At 37.3% G+C, this 17228-nt stretch overlaps 1 protein-coding gene across 1 annotated transcript in view; it reads left to right on the top strand.

The window, feature by feature from the left end:
- The window catches only part of Atg9 (autophagy-related protein 9), a 201805-nt gene that overhangs the window by 164747 nt on the left and 19830 nt on the right, over window positions 1–17228 (top strand). Inside the window, exon 18 of the mRNA XM_090384098.1 lies at window positions 13562–13650. Within this exon, the coding sequence (XP_090240224.1) occupies window positions 13562–13650 (89 nt within the window). The remainder of the gene's footprint in view (window positions 1–13561; window positions 13651–17228) is intronic.

Below are 17228 nucleotides of genomic sequence, written 5' to 3' on the forward strand. Positions count from 1 at the left end.
TAAACAAGGGAGGGAGAGCCAGCCTGGAAGATGAATGATACTGTAGAAGACCTGCAATATCCATCATACCAAAAGTTGTTGACAGTGTGATCTAGTGATGAGTGATTGAAGAGTGACAATTTGTGAGTGCTGCAGAGTTTTTTGCTATATAAAAAAGATGTCAGCACAGTGGGTCCCAAAGTTGTTTGGCTGCAGATCCAATTTCCTTGCAAGGTTTGTGACCATGGATAAAATGTGAGTCCGTCACTTTAAGCCAGAGACAAAGGAGCACTCCAAACAGTGGAAACACAGCTCTTCTCCCTCTCCAAAGAAAACTAAGTCAATTCCTTCTGCTGGTAAGGTGATGTCATTGGTTTTATGGGATGGTGATGGAGTGTTGCCAGTGGGTTACCTTCAAAAAAAACCAGATAGGCACAGGGGCATGTTACTCGGACCTTTGAGGCATTTGCATGAAAATGTCAAATACAAATACCATTGAAAACTCAGCAAAGGTGCGTTGCTCCACCAGGACAATGAGCTTGCTCACAATCCTGTCATTGCCATTACTGCATTGCATGAACATGGCTTAGAAATTTTGGACCTTCCCTTGTATTCACCAGATTTAGCACCATCTGACTCTCACCCATTTTTTAATTTGAGAAAATACCTAGCTGGCATCCATTTTCCCACTGACAATGACATCTGTGCCACGGTGGATGCATAGCTGGAATCAGTGCATTGCAGCATCAGCAGCAAAAGTGTATTAACTTCGTAGGGGGACTGTTGAAAAGTAACATGTTATTAGACTCCTCAAATAAACTCTTCATACTTAGGCCATGAACTTTGCAAATGGCCATTATGTTCATTTATTGGCCACCAGAGTTGGTATATTAATGATACCTATGGAAACAAGTAGGATATTTGTTCACTTTGAATGAAGGAATAAGAGCACCTGTGCATGGCAAGCGATTATGCAGGATGAATGACTCGTGACTTTTCTTGAGTGTTTGCATGCTTTTGTTTACATGCACTTATAATAGCTTAAGCCATTGATAGTGGTTTATCAATGATAAACTTTTCAGTGCATAAGCTATTTCCATTCAGACTGTTGCACTGCCCTTTAATAATCATAACCTTTATAACAGTCTTTCCAGTTTTGGGTCTCAAAATTACCCACCACTATTGCAATGATCCAAATAAATTCTAACTATATGGCAGAAAAACTCAGCAGCACTTACTTGTGCATCGTGGTTTCATTCTCTGCAGATTTTCACCAAAGTATACTTTTTTTAATTGCTGACAGAGGATGCCTGTGAAAGCCTTTGTCTAGCTCTCATCACTCTGTGTTTACACCTTCACTCATTGGCTGAAAAATTAGAAACCTTTATTCAATATCTAACGGGTAACCTTATGCCTGAATTACAGTCCATGTATATCATGGCGTGGGTTCCACTAGGTGTCTGAGGGAGTCTAGTTCTAGATTTGATCATTCTTCCATCAGGATGTTTGTCAGCTGTTGTACGGTAGTGAATAGAGAACCATGAAGCTGAACGTCGCTTTATACCATATGCCAGATATTTTTAGTTCGATTCAGATCAGAAGAATTAGGTGGACATGGTAGATGTTGGAAATCTTAGCAATGTTCCTTAAACCATTCTGGTACAATTCTTGTACAGTGGATATTTGTGCTGTTATCTTGAAAAAATCCATTGTACTCTGGGTAAATATGAAGCATTCCAGGGTGTGGTTGGATACGTACGGCAGAAAGATCATTGGGGGTAACATGATCTTCTGATGGTGTGAGTGGACTTGTCCATACCAACAGAGCATACCCCGTACAGTCAGTTCTGCTATAATGCTCATTTTGGCAACGCAAATTTGCTCCAATGCGACTGGTATATTAGGGAACAATGTGGGTATAACGTGATTTACGTGTTGTCTCGTGTGCGATTTTGTCTGCAAGTAACATTGGGTGAACACAAAACCCGGCACCAAGCTGAACAAGCGACCTGTACAGCAATACATACAAGCTTGCAAAGTTTAAAAACTGTCAGATGTGTGAGAGCTATATTTCCCATTTACTCTAGTTGTATTGGTTGGAATCACACTGTTGTCATTCGCAGTATTCACAAGATAACACATGATATCGCAGGCTGATTCATGTTTTCAGGAGCTCACATTTTTCAATTTGAATAGAAATTTTCGTGAGGCATGCTACCGTGAGCAGAGGAGTACATTTCTGGAGGTCACTACCATAAAACAATAAAAAACAATTTGCAGTTCCCAGTTATTGATTGATTTGTTATTGATTGCTTATCTTTTTTACTGTTTTAAATTTTAGAATAAAAAAAGTCAGAGAACAGAAATATTAATTAGTGTGTATATATCACAATGTTATATTTACTGTAATATTTATTTATTAGAAATTTAAGATGTTTAAACCTGTGTTAGCAATTTTATTGGTTTAACTTTTTTAGTGTTTTACTTACCAGACTGACCTTTTTTTTTTTTTTTGAGTGCTCTGCCCCTATCCATATTTTTCCCATAAGCTCTGTTGTTTTTAATGCATGAAATACCATAACTCAGAGATTTTTAGGAACACGTACTGCGTTATAGCAGAACTGACTGTACCATGATACCATCTTCAGCTGCTTGAATGGTGAACATAAGAGCATTTGGGTTCATGGCTTCATGAGGTTCTTGTCACACTTTCACTCTGCCTTTTATGCAAAAAAATTGTGACTCAGACTCATCAGACCACGTGATCTTTTTCCACTGCATAGTTTGGTTGGAAATGGGTCTTTCTTTGCCTAAATTAAATTTTTCAGTCATTTTCTGCACACTGAACCTTCTATTCTGAATTAAAAGAATTAAAAGCAAACCACAATTTGCTTTTAATTCCTGCAGTCTGGTTTTTGGATTACTGACTTTCTGCTGCATTTTTTTCTTGTAGAGCCCATTCTCCTTTGCCTTTCACTCATTTAATACATTTGAGATGATTGCTTTCAACATACCAGTGATTTCTTGTGTTTTCTCAATTGTGACTCCTGCAGAATGGGCTCCAATAATCACTCTTTTCTGAAAATTGGAATGATTGCCGGTCTTTCCAATGACTGGATTAACTAAGAAGCCCCAGAAAAGTGTACAGTATTTATATGAAGCTAAGGAGCTTGTGATCATACTGTATGACAACTTATGGTATGATCACCCCATGTTTATTTGCATACCCTATGCTTAATTGTGTGTTGATGCCAGTTGAAAACGGTTTATCATTTTTTGGTCAGTGAGTGTATTGTGTATAATTCATATACATGTGTTCCATATACTGTAGTAACCTAAAGTATAAATGATTATCCAGTTGTAGTTTCCTTGGCCTTGAACCTTTATTCTGTAAGGTGCAGAATTGTTTGATTGGTTGCTCTATCCTTGAATGGAATTGAAGATTTTCAGGCATAGCACCTTTCAGGTTTTGAAACAAATTTGGCAGTCTAATCTAAACTTCAACTCCTGTAATTTGAATTTATGATCCCTAGTTCTTTATAACAGTGAGAATTCTGCTTTCATTCCTTTTTACCAATCCCTCTCAGAGTCTTATAAACCTCAGTCAGGTCGCTCCTGAGGTGCCTGGTTGCGAAGCTCTGTAGCCCTCATAATCGGAGTCTTTCCTCATGTGGTCATTGTTCTACCGATCTCACCATCTGAGTTTGCCTGTCTTTGGACCCTTTCAAGACTGTCTTTTTTCAGATGAAGTTTCCATACTCGAACACGGTATTCTAAATGTGGTCTTGCAATTGCCTTATACAGTGAGATTATGACCTCCCTATCTCTACAGGATAATGTTCAATAAATCATCAATAGGACACCATGGACTTCCCCAGCTGCTTATGTACGCTTTTCAGAAAACTTCATATCTGCTTGTATTGTAACTCCCAGATCCCTCTTTCTTCCTCCACTATTTTTAATTCAACACCACCAAGTATAAAATTCATTTGTGGGTTGCTGTTCCCAAAGTGTGAGACCTTGCATTTAGCAGCATTAAAATATAGCCACCACTTTTCTGACCATCTTTGAAGTCTGTTCAAGTCATTCATCCCGAAGGAGCCCTACTTTTTTTTTATGAAAACCCCAAACACGAAAGGTATCAAAACCTATAGTACTTAGTACCGTGCATGGGTTGAAGGAGAAGTATGGGGGGGAGGGGGGTGCCGGAAACTTTGCTCTAGAGACTAAACATGGGTTTCACCACTTCAAGCCTCCAATAAGCAAAGTGGTAGTATTCCACCGGTTGATGAAAGTCATCTACCACCTTGGCAAGGATCCTGTGTTTCTGGGGGAGGGGGCCATGCTACCCTCGCCTGGGACTGATTACCTCGGCTGCATTTTGAAGGGGATCCACAGGTGTTCCTTGTGTCATCGATGGGACTTGAACTTGGGTCTATCCCACCCATTGTGTGTAAAAGTGTAAAGTGTGTTTAGGGTCAAACGGCACCAGGGGTTCCCCCATCTCCATGTAGTTACATTGTGGGTGAACCAGTTGACTGGAAAAGCCAGAGATTTAAAAGTGTGTGGACTTTGTATATGTGTGATGCCTTGTACCTTTGTTCTTCTGGTCGTTTTGCCGCCAGACCCCTACTGAGGCCCGACATTGCCCCGTAGAGGCAGACCAGGTACCCACTAGTATATAGTTCTCTCTCTCGCAGGTCCTGCCACCTAATTTCCTGAGATTTCGGTGGCTAGGACCTAAAAAAAAAAAAAAAAAAGATTGCGGGAAGCGCTAGAAGTCCAAAATGTTCGGCGAAATTAATTTAGATTGGTGACTTTAGATTGCACCCATTGTGTGTGTGTGTGAGAGAGAGGAGTGATCCTACCAACTGTGCTACCCGCGAGGGCATGGGCAGATAGGAAGGTTCCTGAACAACCTAAACGGACAGCCAGTGAAGAGCATGATGTCATATCCATGATTTATCGGACATTATCTTGTAGAGATAGGTAGGTCATAATCCCACTGTATAAGGCAATTGTAAGACAACATTTGGAATACTGTGTTCAAGTATGGAGACCTCATCTGAAAAAAAGACATTGAGCTTCTTGAAAGGGTTCAAAGACCTGCAACTTGATGGTGATATCAGCAGAGGGATGGCCATATGAGGAAAGACTCAGATTTATGAGAGCTTGGCAACCAGGCACCTCAGAAGTGATCTGGTTGAGCTTTATAAGGCTCTTAGAGGGATTAGTAAAATGAATGAAGGTGGAATTCTTACTGTTATAAAGAATTCCAGAACTAGGGTCATAAGTTCAAATTACAGTAGTTGTGGTTTAGATTAGATTGTAGAAAATTTTCTTTTAGCCAGCGAGTCATCGATTGCTTGAACAAGTTTTCCTCACGTTCGTTGAGGCTAACAGTTTGACCTGTGTGAGGAGGAAGCATACAGTTTGTATTTTATTATCTACTTTGGTTTTTTTATTGCCAGTGCAGCAAAATCCTCTGACTTCCTTTCATTATGTGGTGAATACTATTATTATTAACAACTCTGCTTATCTTTACACCATTTGCCAGTTTTGTATCCCTTCTATCTCTCCATCGATATCATTTATGAAAATGAGAAACAGTGGTCCAAGAACTGATCCTTAAGTGACCCCACTCCTGATGTTACACCAATTTGAAGAATATCAATATCCATTAATCAAAACCTTCTGCCTTCTGTCCTGCTGCCACCCAGCAGTCCATCTGAGAACCTTACCAGTAATCCCAACCCGTTCAAACTTATACGGTAACTTTTCATGAAAGACCGAGTCAAATGCTTTGCCAAAATTGAAATAATAAACTGTGTCAAAATAGACTACTAAGTTAGTTAAACATGATTTACCCTTAACAAAGCCATGTTGTGTACTTCAGAATGCCATATCTATCTAAATGTTCTTGGGTTGCACTCTTAATCATTGCCTCTAAGATTTTTCTTACCACTGAAATCAGACTAACTGTTCTGTAGTTACCAACTTTACTCTTAGAACTGCTTTTACGTATTGGTGAACATTGGCACCTCTCCAATCCAAAAGAATCTACCCAGAATCCAAAGATGCCCTCATATTAACCTCATTGGTTCAATACACTCCCTCAAAACTACGGGGTATATGCCATCAACTCTGGGAACCTTACCTGCCTGTATGTTCAAACGTTTTTCTAATAAACAATCATCTGTAATTGCGACATCAGTAATTTCATATGGCTCAGCCTCACTCGCACAGCCTGTTCTTAGTATGAAGGGTCTTTAGTCAATAAAGATCGATGCAAAGTGCCCAGGCGCCTTCGTAGTCAGGTGGGAAGGAGCAGCAGTGCGTAGCACACGCTTCTTGATTAGACCGGGGTTCGAGCCCGTCACCACCAAATACAGAGGATGTGGAAAGGTCAGGGAATGACCACTGCATATCCCGGAGCAATATGGCCTTAGTTGCTAATGCTCCTAAAAACAAAAAATAACGGCAAAGTGCTCATTCAGTTTATCCACAACATCAGCTGGGTTATCGAAGACTTTCCCACACCCAGTGCACAAGGGTCTGATCTGATTAGCTTTCTTTGTATTCGCATACATGAAAAATTTCTTGTCCCTATTCTTTGTTCCTCTTGGCCAGTGCTTTCTCGTATGCAGCCTTGGCCTCCCTGACCTTATTTGTGGTACTATTACAGATCAGCTTTTACCTGTTGTAGGCTTCAACTTTTCATCACTCTGTAACTGCCCCATGCTATCTTTTTCTGCTGTATTTGACCAGCCAGCTCAGCCTCATCCATTTTGGCATCTTCCTCCTACAGTATTTTCTTAAAGGTATGTATGTGGTCATTGATTCTGTGATTTTTTTTTTTTTTTTACTTTAAAAGTATTCTATAATTCAAATGTATTTATCATCCCTCAGAATTCCACCCAGTTTACATGTGCCATATAGCACCTTAAACTGTTAAATTCCCCTCTTCTGAAGTTAAAACCCCTGCATTTACCTTTAACCACTACAACATCTTTCTTCATCTTCCAGCTTGCGAATTGTATGATCACTTCTTGACAATGGTTTCTGTACTTTAAGCCCGGTGATGTAGTCTGAATCATTAATAATGATGAGATCAAGAATATTCTCACCCCTAGTACTTTCTCTAACATGCTGGTACAAATAATAATCATCTACTTTATTTAAAAAAGTTTTTATCCATGGTGAATTTCCCTTTCGCTTATTCCAATTGATTTGGGGCATATTAAAGTAACCCATAATAAGACATTCACGCTTGCTTGCCTATTTCATCTGCATGTAAAGATCCTCATATTCTTCACAATTTTCAGGTCCGTAGATTACTTCGACTCTCGTTCCTTTGCTTCCAGCTAACTGAACTATACAGAGTCTATGCTGACAGATGTAACTTCAGACTCAGCAAAAGCTCTTTTTGCACTCAGGCTGTTTTTGATAAGAAGTATGACCCCTTCTATCATCCCTGTCTTTCCTAAATACATTATACATACCATAGTGGAACTCGTTATCACCAATTTCCAGGATTTCCTGTCGCAGTATAGCCTTAGTTGTTTTTGTGCCAATAAACACAAAATCAAATCAAAATCAAACCAATTTCCAGGTGGCACCACATTTCTGTTAGCCCTATTATATCAGCATTAGTTGTTCTAACCAGGAGTTCAAATTCAGCCATTTCATTGACAACACTCCTGACATTACCATAGACACAGTTGAGACTAAGTAGTCCTCTATAGTTTTCTACTCTGACACACCCCTTGAATTTTTTTGTTTATATCCCATGCTTTATCTTTCCCCTCATTTGAAACATTGCTACCATCAGAACACCTTATCAACATTGGTTGTTGTGGCATCGAACAAGGATTCACGAGGTGAATGCAAGCATTACTTTGACCCATATCATCAGATAAACATGGATCTAAATTACCCTTCTCCCCCCTTCTAACTAGCAGTTTCCCTGAACCCTTAAGGTATCCTCAATGATACTGGTAAAAATCCTTGCCAGTTCAAATGAATACTATCTCTACAAAATAGATTTCTTCTATCTACAAATCCTGGCCACGCTGATAAAAAATTTATCTCTTAGAACCTTGCAGATTCTGTCTAGTCTCGAGTTAATTCACAAGGTTTTCAGCGTATAATCTCTCCTATCGTGTCTAGGCAGAATTGCTGACACAACACATTTTGTCCTAACTTGAGGCATTTTTTCAGGGCAGTCATATATTTATCCAACAAATAGTCAGGTCATGTACGTTTAATATTGTTATTGCCCACCTCAGTAGTAATTCTCTCTTTACCTTCTTTGAAAACTGACAGTGTTTGGTAACATTATCAGTTGGTTCTACTGGCAAAGACACTCTGGTTCTGGACCACCTATCTTTATTTTAAAAAAAATGTTACCTGTTTCTCTGACAATAGTCTCCCAATGACTCTAGATTACCTTCAACCAGAGCAGTCTGCACTTGACTATTCTTTTCTGGGACCCGAATTGTGGGTGCATCACTTGGCAGGTCAGGAGATACTTGAGTCTCTGACAAGCTTCCAGTTACATTTATTTCTAGGGCAAGCACTCATTTCTTCAGTGACTGAAATTCTTGTAATGCACCAAGTTGTAATTCAAGATTTGTACACTCCTTACATTGATTGCAAATAAAAGAATCACAAGATGCGCTAGTTTTGTCTACTAGACCAACCTTAGAATGCATATGATTGGGAATTCTGGGCAAGGCTGTGTAGCTTACCTACTAATCTTGTGAGTTTGTGAATTCAATTAATTTTTTTATGATGATTTTGAAGTTTCTTTGTTAATTAGCATTGTATTGTGTTATAGTGGTAGTTTTAAGCATCCTAATCATATACATTTGCATAATTTTGTACTTATTTAAATATTTAAAAACCTATACTATGCCCATTGCTACCAGTAACTTGGAAGTTGTAAATAGGAAACTTTGAGGTTTTCATTGCTTAATGTTGTGAATTGCAGTAAAGGAATATTTTAATAATCAAAATTATGTCACTTAGCTTAATTTTTACATTTATATAAATATTTAAAAGGACACACACACACACACACACACACACACACACACACACACACACACACACACACACACACACACACACACACACACACACACACACACAGCTATTGCTTTCTGTAGTTTTAGTGGGAATTTCTTAAGTTTAAGTTAAAATTGTGATGCTATGGTGGAATTTTATTCCAGAGGCTAAAAATATGTAGATAAATCATAATAAACCTAGTTAGATGTATTGGTTATGGCTGGACCTGAGATTGCCAAGATGGGAAGCAGATGGTGGATGATGGCTTACGGGTTTGTTGGAGTTGTGGTCTCTTTGGCTGAAATGAACCCTCTCCTTTTTTATAATTCTTTGACTGTAAATGAAGATGATGCATTTTTGTTGCTGATGTAGAGACTGAACCAACTTAAGATAGAACTTGGCATATGAATGAATGAATGAAATGGAGTCTGAGGTAATGAGTAAATACTTTAGAAAATATTAAAATAGAGTGCTTGGCAGATACTCAAGTGTTTAGTGATGCATCAAGTAATGCATTTGCAAGTGAACTGACTCCAAATGTAGATCATCAAGTGTTTAATACTCTGGTTCAGAACAAGGCAATCTTATTTGTAGACTTAATTGTAAGGGACATGGGAAACATTTTCCACTTTCCCTTACAATCACATGAATGATGTGTGTGCGTATGTAAGAGAAAAAAAAAAATAATAAAATAAAAAACCCCAGACGGAATAGAACCAGATTATGTCTACCCAGTGGAAAGATTGAAGTTGTTATAAACCAGTTGTCAGATCTTAATAGAACCACAGGATGTATTAGTATACTTAAGGGTGCTAATGATTTAAAATATAAAAGAACTGAGAATTTTGTCAAGGGGTATGTGATCATGCTGCAAAAATGTCATGTTTTGTCCGAATATACTTGTATCTCCTATCATGTCTTCTACCTAGACATGATATGAGAGAACCTGTGACAAGCTTTATTGATTATTGAGGTGAATACCTCAATAATTCAGTATGTGTTATGCACTTGTCATGGAAGTTTGTTATTTGGTTTTTAGGAGCATTAGCAACTAAGGCCAAATTGCTCTGGGGATATGCGGTGGTCATTCCCTGACCTTTCCGCATCCTCTGGATTTGGTGGTCATGGGCTCAAACCCTGGTCTAATCAAGAAGCGTGTGCTATGCACTGCCACTTCTGCCCATCTGGCTACGGAGGCACCTTGTCATGGAAGGTTTTGTCGTTTTCTTTTAATTTATATGCTTATAAATTGAATAAATTTCTCAATTTATAAATTGATATGCTTACAAAAGTGATAAATCTACCGTTTTGCAATAAACGGTAGATTTTGCAGTAAACAGTAAAACAGACTTTTTTGAGTGTGTTAACGGAAGAAAGTGACTTTATTGTGGACAAGTTCTTTCTAACCCGTACAAAAATATGGCTACGAATAACAAGGGAAATGTGACATTAGCGAATAAAATTGAGTTATTAGACAAAATTTCTAATGGTGAAAGTGTCTCCTCAGTGGCAAAACATTATAAAATCAATCAAAAAATTAGAAGAAAAAATCTGCCGTAGTGGCCGTGAAAACACGCTAATTGCTTCAAAAATTTGCTCTGTAACTCATGATGTTAAATTAGAAAAAATGGAAAAAGCTTTAAATCTGTGGATAGAAGACCGAACTCAAAATAAAATTCTATTAAGTTCACTAATCATTCGTGAAAAGGCAAAACTCCTTTATCAACACTTTAGCGAAACTGGTGATAGCACTGGCGGGATAAGTTTTTTAGCTAGCAAAGGTGCTGATTTGAAAGATTTGTTTGAAATTTCTAATAAATATTACGTTTAATATTAAATTATTTCTTATTTTCATTTCGATGCCATATGCTTGCATTTCACTATGTACTGTCTATGTGCATAGTTATATTATGAAGGTACATATAATATATACATAGACAAAATTTTAGACTAGTTTTCCTCATATATTTCATACTTTGGAATGGTTGTTGTTGTTATTTGGTTTTCAGGAGCATTAGCAACTAAGGCCATATTGCTCTGGGAATATGCGGTGGTCATTCCCTGACCTTTCTGCATCCTCTGTATTTGGTGGTGACGGGCTCTAACCCCGGTCTAATCAAGAAGCATGTGTTACGCACTGCTGCTTCTTCCCACCTGGCTATGGAGGCGCCCAACTTTGGAACGGAACCCCTTTGTCACTATGGGAGCCATAACTCAGTATTCTTGTTTTCGGTATTTGCGGTATTTCTCAGGAACGTAACCCCCGCTATTTTCGGGGGTTTACTGCATTATTAAAGTTATAACAGTGCAGTAACCATTGACAAGAAATGACAGTGTCATAAATTGGGTGGTGGTGGACAGGGCTTCAATTTTAATGGGGGTGATGTAATGGATTGAGAAAATTCATAGGGTCTGTCAGCTGGGTTGGTAATTTCAGCTTGCTTGAATATAAATGCTCTGTGGAAAACATTTAAATTAATTATTCTGGAAGTTGCAAACATTTGTTTTAGTGGTAAAGTATGACAAAGGGATGACACCAGAATGAGCCAACAGATCTCATACCTAAAGAAGGTAGCATGGGATAGTTACAGATTATCACACGACACTGCCACATACATGAACTATAAGCAGATATGTAATAATACTACAGAAAAGCAAAAGTTGAGTATTAGAAATTGCTGGTGAAAAGACCTAAGAACAGGGACAAGGAGTTCTTTCATATGGGAATAATGCAAAGAAGAAGAAGAAAGCAAATTGTATAGATTCTCTCCCCCCCCCCCCGGCTCTTCAGAATTTAAAATGGTCAAATCAGACAATTACACCAGAATTACGGATGAAATAAACAGGTATTTTGCATCCATTTTTACACATTTAAACTCGGGAGAAAAATAGAAGCAGAGTCACATTGCTGTAAGATTAGTGATATAATGATTTCAGAGAACCACCTATCAAGAAAACTATTGAGGCTGAAAGAGAATAATGAGTGGATGGGATGCATCAAGTTATATTGAAGAATGTGGCATATGGGTGCACCACATCATTAAGGATACAATAAAGAAACATTTTGATAAGAATCCTTAAGGGATCACAACATGAATTTTTTCTAAGGGAATGTTTTGCTTTACAGATCTGGTTAATTGTTATGATGAAGTGATAAAGCATTTAGATGCAGGGAACAATTTTGATATTGTATACCTAGGTTTTAATAAAGCTGTAGATTCAGTCATCTATGAGAGACTGTTTACAAACTGGAGTGTACTAGGATACTAGGAAACTTTTTTATTGGGCCAGGGGCTTGCTGAATGAAAGGAGCTGGTGTTAATAGGCATTCTTCAGAGTGGATTAATGTGACTAGTGGGATCCCTCAGGGTACATTGTTGGGAACTTTCTTTTGGTTTTTAATTTTATTGAATTACATTGAGGGCATAGGGAAACAACAAGGGAAAGTTGTCAGTTTACTGATGATTTAATCAGCCCCAGGCCAAGCTGCTTCAGAATGATATAGATTGGTTATACATTTGATCTGAAAGATGGCAACTAAAGTTTGATCCTGCTAAATTTAATGTTTTGCATTTGAGGAAAAGAAATGTTGGGGTGGGGGCGGGATTTACATGGAATTAAAAGTTGCTCAGAATAAAAAAAGATTTTTGAGGTAATAATATAAGAAGAGGTGCCATGCAAGATTTCCTTGCAGTGTAAGCACATGGCCAAGAATATGTAGAGTGTATATTAGTGACTTACATGACCTTTGCTAGCAGAAAGTAGTATGTATATTCCACCTTGTAAAATCTTGGTAAACCACATTTGAAATACTGTATTCAGGTCTTAGAGGCCTCTTCTAAAAAAGGACAACTTTTACAGATTGTTCAAAGAAGGGCATCTAAATTGATTGGAATTGCTAAAGATTGCCTCTACAAAGAGCACTGCACCTCAAAAGTTGTTCTGCAAAGCTTCCAATTATAGGGTTAGGCTTTAAATGCCTTGATTAGGTCACCTCAGGGATACTCTAGTGAAGATGTTTAAGACTCTTAAAGCAAAAAAGCAGAGTAAATGAGGGGAATGCATTCATTATTGATGGGTGATCCAGGTTAGAACAGCCATATATAAAAGGGCACAAATATAAAATTTCAGAAAGCGATAGAAGATTAGATCGAATGAAGTTGACCTATAGGCAGCATGCTTTTGTGATTGTTGGAATAAGTTGCCTCCCAAGGTAGTTGAGGTAGTGAGTTTGGCAAAGTTCAGAATGGAATGGAATCAGATTTCTACTTTTAGTAATGGGCAGTTGTAATTTTTTTGGTTTTGTTTGTTTTAGTAGGTGCAGAGTTTGCTCATTTAGCCTATTAATACTAAACTTCAAAATTATTACATTCATTTCTGAAGCGAAAAAAATCTTTTCTTTCTACATATGTTTTTTTTTTTTTTTTTTTTTCTTTTGAACAGCCAGAGGAAGTTTTCAAATGTGATATATCATCTAAAAATCACTAATTTAAGTTTTTTTTTATACTTATAGCACAGTGGGATGCCTCAAGGTTGCATACTGTGCCAGAAGAAAACCCTCTATACTATTCTCTTTCTTCGTTGCATTCTTTAGGACCAGGAGTGAGTATTTTACTAAATATAATTAACTTTGTGAATGCACCCCAATTGTAATATATAAAACAATGATAGTACAATACCTGACAGGTGAAAATTCTTTTCAATTTCTGGAAAAAGTTTTTATTTTTATTCTGCTTGTAGTATTTCATCTTTTCTTAATGAATTGCAATACTTATTGCATGTAATTTTTTAATAAAAATTTAAATGTTTTAAGTGAAGTGTTTTTTACACCTTTTATTTTCAAAAAAAAAAAACCCACAATAATATTATTAATTTTGCTCAGAATTGAAAAGATTATTGGCATAAAGTATAAACATAAAACTGTAGTACCTTCTGTCTTCCAATGTTATTAACTAAAAAACTGTTAGTCACACAAAATTTTAAATGTGCATACATGCATTTTAAGTGCTTGAAATTAGAATATTATACATATTTCTAATTCTCTATCCTGTGTGAATATTGCTTTCTGTGTTTTCATGTTTATTATTCAAAACTAATAATGAATCTTTCAAAAATACTGTAGATATTTATAGAACTCATGGGAGAGTAAAAACAAGTAAACTTCAATCAGAAACTATTATATAATTTTAAACTTCATAATGTCAGTACTAGTCAGATCCCACACTAATAATAGTAACAAACACGATAGTGCAGCACCCAACTGATTCTTGAGTATCAGTACTCTGGGAAAATGTAAAAATAACTTGAAAAACTAGATGCAGTGAAACTTTGTCTATATTTAAGAATTTTATCTTCAACAGATAACATACTATTGATGGTTTTGTGCAGAACTTATTAGGTACAGTGCTGTCACTGCATTGTTTCTAATAGGAATATTGTGTAGCAGTGCTAATTTATATAATAAACAGTGCACTTTTTGTACCATTCACATGACATTTCACTATTGAAATATATAAGCTGTTTCATAATGAATCATACAAATCTGTTGAGGCTGGAAAGAGAGTATTGCTCCTGCAGTAGATCCAGCTATATTAAACAATGCAGCAAAGTGTAAGATATCATTAGGATTGCTGCTGAGATCATCACTAGACTTTGGGGTGATTCCTTCAGGCTGGAGAAGTGCAAATGTCTTACCCATTCTTATGGGAGGGGCTAAGTTGGAACTGAGTAACCGTAGACCAGTGAATCAGTAAGCAAGAATGCAATACATCTTGATAAGAGTGAATTCCTAAAGGGATAGCAATGGCTTTGTGAAGAGAAAGTCTTGCCTGGCAAACCTGGTTAATTACTATGATGAGGTCATAAAACATTTAGATGCTGGAAATGATTTTGATATTGTGTATCTAGATTTTAGTAAAGCTTTTGATCAGATTTCCAACCATGGAGGCTACTGTATAAACTGTAGCATGGTGGGATTATCGGAAGATCCTCAAGTGTATCAGAGCTGGCTAAGTGAAAGGACCCAGGGGATGGTAATTGATGAGCATCGCGCGTGTGCGTGCGTGCGTGCGTGTAGTTCCTCAGGATTCAGCCTTTGGGGCCTTATTTCTTATTTTTCTGAATGTCATTGATGAGGATATACAGGAATGCTGTCAAAGTTTGCTGTGACAGCATTCCCTATATACCCCTCATCAAGGATTTAAAAGCAAGTAGGATGGTAAGAATGATTTTAGATCAGTTACACATTTGGTCTGAAAAATGGCAATTAAAGTTTGATTCTACAAAATATAAGGTTTTGCATTTGAGGAAAAGAAATCTGGTGGGTAATGTACAGACTGAGGATGTGGAATTAAAGTTGATTCAGAACAAGAAAAATTTAGGGGTTATGATACAAAAAGACATGAAGTTTTCCTTGTACTAAGCAGATGGCCAGGAAGGCTCAGGTGTACTATCTGTACAGTCTTCGTTTACAGAGAGCCGGATGTTATTATTTCACTTCATAAAATGATAGTGAAACCACATTTGAAATACTATATTCAGATCATATTCTATATTTATACTATGTTCATTGTGGAGTGTTCATCTAAAAGGAGGACAGAATTTTGAGAGAGAGGAGGAGAGGGCATTTAGATCGGCTGGGAGTGAAAGCAGAATGAATGAGGTATGTTCATGTTGGCAGATGAAACTAGAACAAGGAGGTACAAATATAAAATCTTGGAAAGCAACAAAAGATTAGATCTCACTGAAGGGCAGTGTGTTGGTCATTGTAATAGGCGACCCATCCCAAAGTAACTGAGGTAGAGTTAAGATTCAAAGCAGAATTGGGTTGCTATTTTTTAGAAATGGGCAAATTGTGATTGATCCAAGTTTTTTTCTTTTTTTTTTTTTTTTTTTTCTAGCTGATGCAGAATAAGTGTTTTCTTGCATTATTAGTTGTACCTGGCATAACATACGCCATCTTTCTGATTATAGTGTAAATAATTTAATCAAGATCCTCCAGTCTTCACCATTCTTGTTTAGCAGTGATATAATTCTACAGCAGTCACCTGTGGGATATATGCATATATCTCTATTTTCAGGTGGTTCCCCATCTTCTCCAACAAATATTGCAGTAACTTCCGTTTTGGATGTAGATGCATTATATTGTCTCTTATCCAAGTCTTCTATAAATGCCATGCACACATTCCTTGTTGGATTAGCCTGGGCTATTTGATGCCTTTGTTTATATGACTCAGCAAATGGGTTAACTTGTCGCAGCATCTCATCCAATTGTTGCATTACTTCGACCATACACCCTTGGATGTATGGTCGTTTTTTTTTTTTTTTTTTTTTTTCAAGCTGTTTTGTTGTTGCTTCAGCAGGATCAAAAATATCAAGTTGTCCATACTCTGGCTTATTTGCGACGTTTGGATATAGTGGTGAGACCAAATGGTAAATCTGGCCATGTATTCTAAAACAGTATGGACCATTTCCAGGTGATGATTTAAACTCTGAGCCCATTGATGCAAATGCCATTGCTGAGTTGTACTCTTGTATATGTTCTCTGTAGTTATTTGCTTCACATGTATACCCTGTAAGCAGCTCTCGTAATAGAATAGGTGTCTCAGACACTGTATCGTGAAACCTTTTCACCATGACAGCATTTAGTGTATTTATTCAACGTGTTTAACTCATGTCCCCAATATCTTGCATTGCAATACTCACAGTTGTAACACATTTCCTATGTCATGCTCTTCCACATTAATTACAGCTTGTTGATTATTCATATTGGTACTTCTATTTTATTAGTCTTATGGCATTTCGCCCATCTTTTCATTTCCAATCTTGCTTCTCTTTCTTCAATGTTTTCTGTCTGTCTTCATAGTCGCAGTCTTGTTTTGGTCCCTTAGTCTATTAGATCTCTCCGCTAATGTTTCATTAGCATTTCTTCTACATTTTCTCAAAGTTCTTAAACACCTCTCAGCCATTTTTACACTTAGAACAGTTTATTAAAATTGAAGACAGAAAAAATAAACGTACATCGATAGCTTTCAAGCATAGGTTGCCTTTCTTCAGTCAAAAAACAGTACAAAAATTAATAAAGAATGCCCGGTATGGTGGTCATGCAAGTTGGACCATGTGAACGGGTGCTGGCAACAATTAGCAGTTGGAAAATTTGGGCAGCACACCTAAGCGTTTTA

Source organism: Mastigoproctus giganteus, chromosome 10 (genome assembly GCF_048544385.1).
Source record: "Mastigoproctus giganteus isolate SK-2022 chromosome 10, ASM4854438v1, whole genome shotgun sequence".
Lineage (NCBI taxonomy): Eukaryota > Metazoa > Arthropoda > Arachnida > Uropygi > Thelyphonidae > Mastigoproctus > Mastigoproctus giganteus.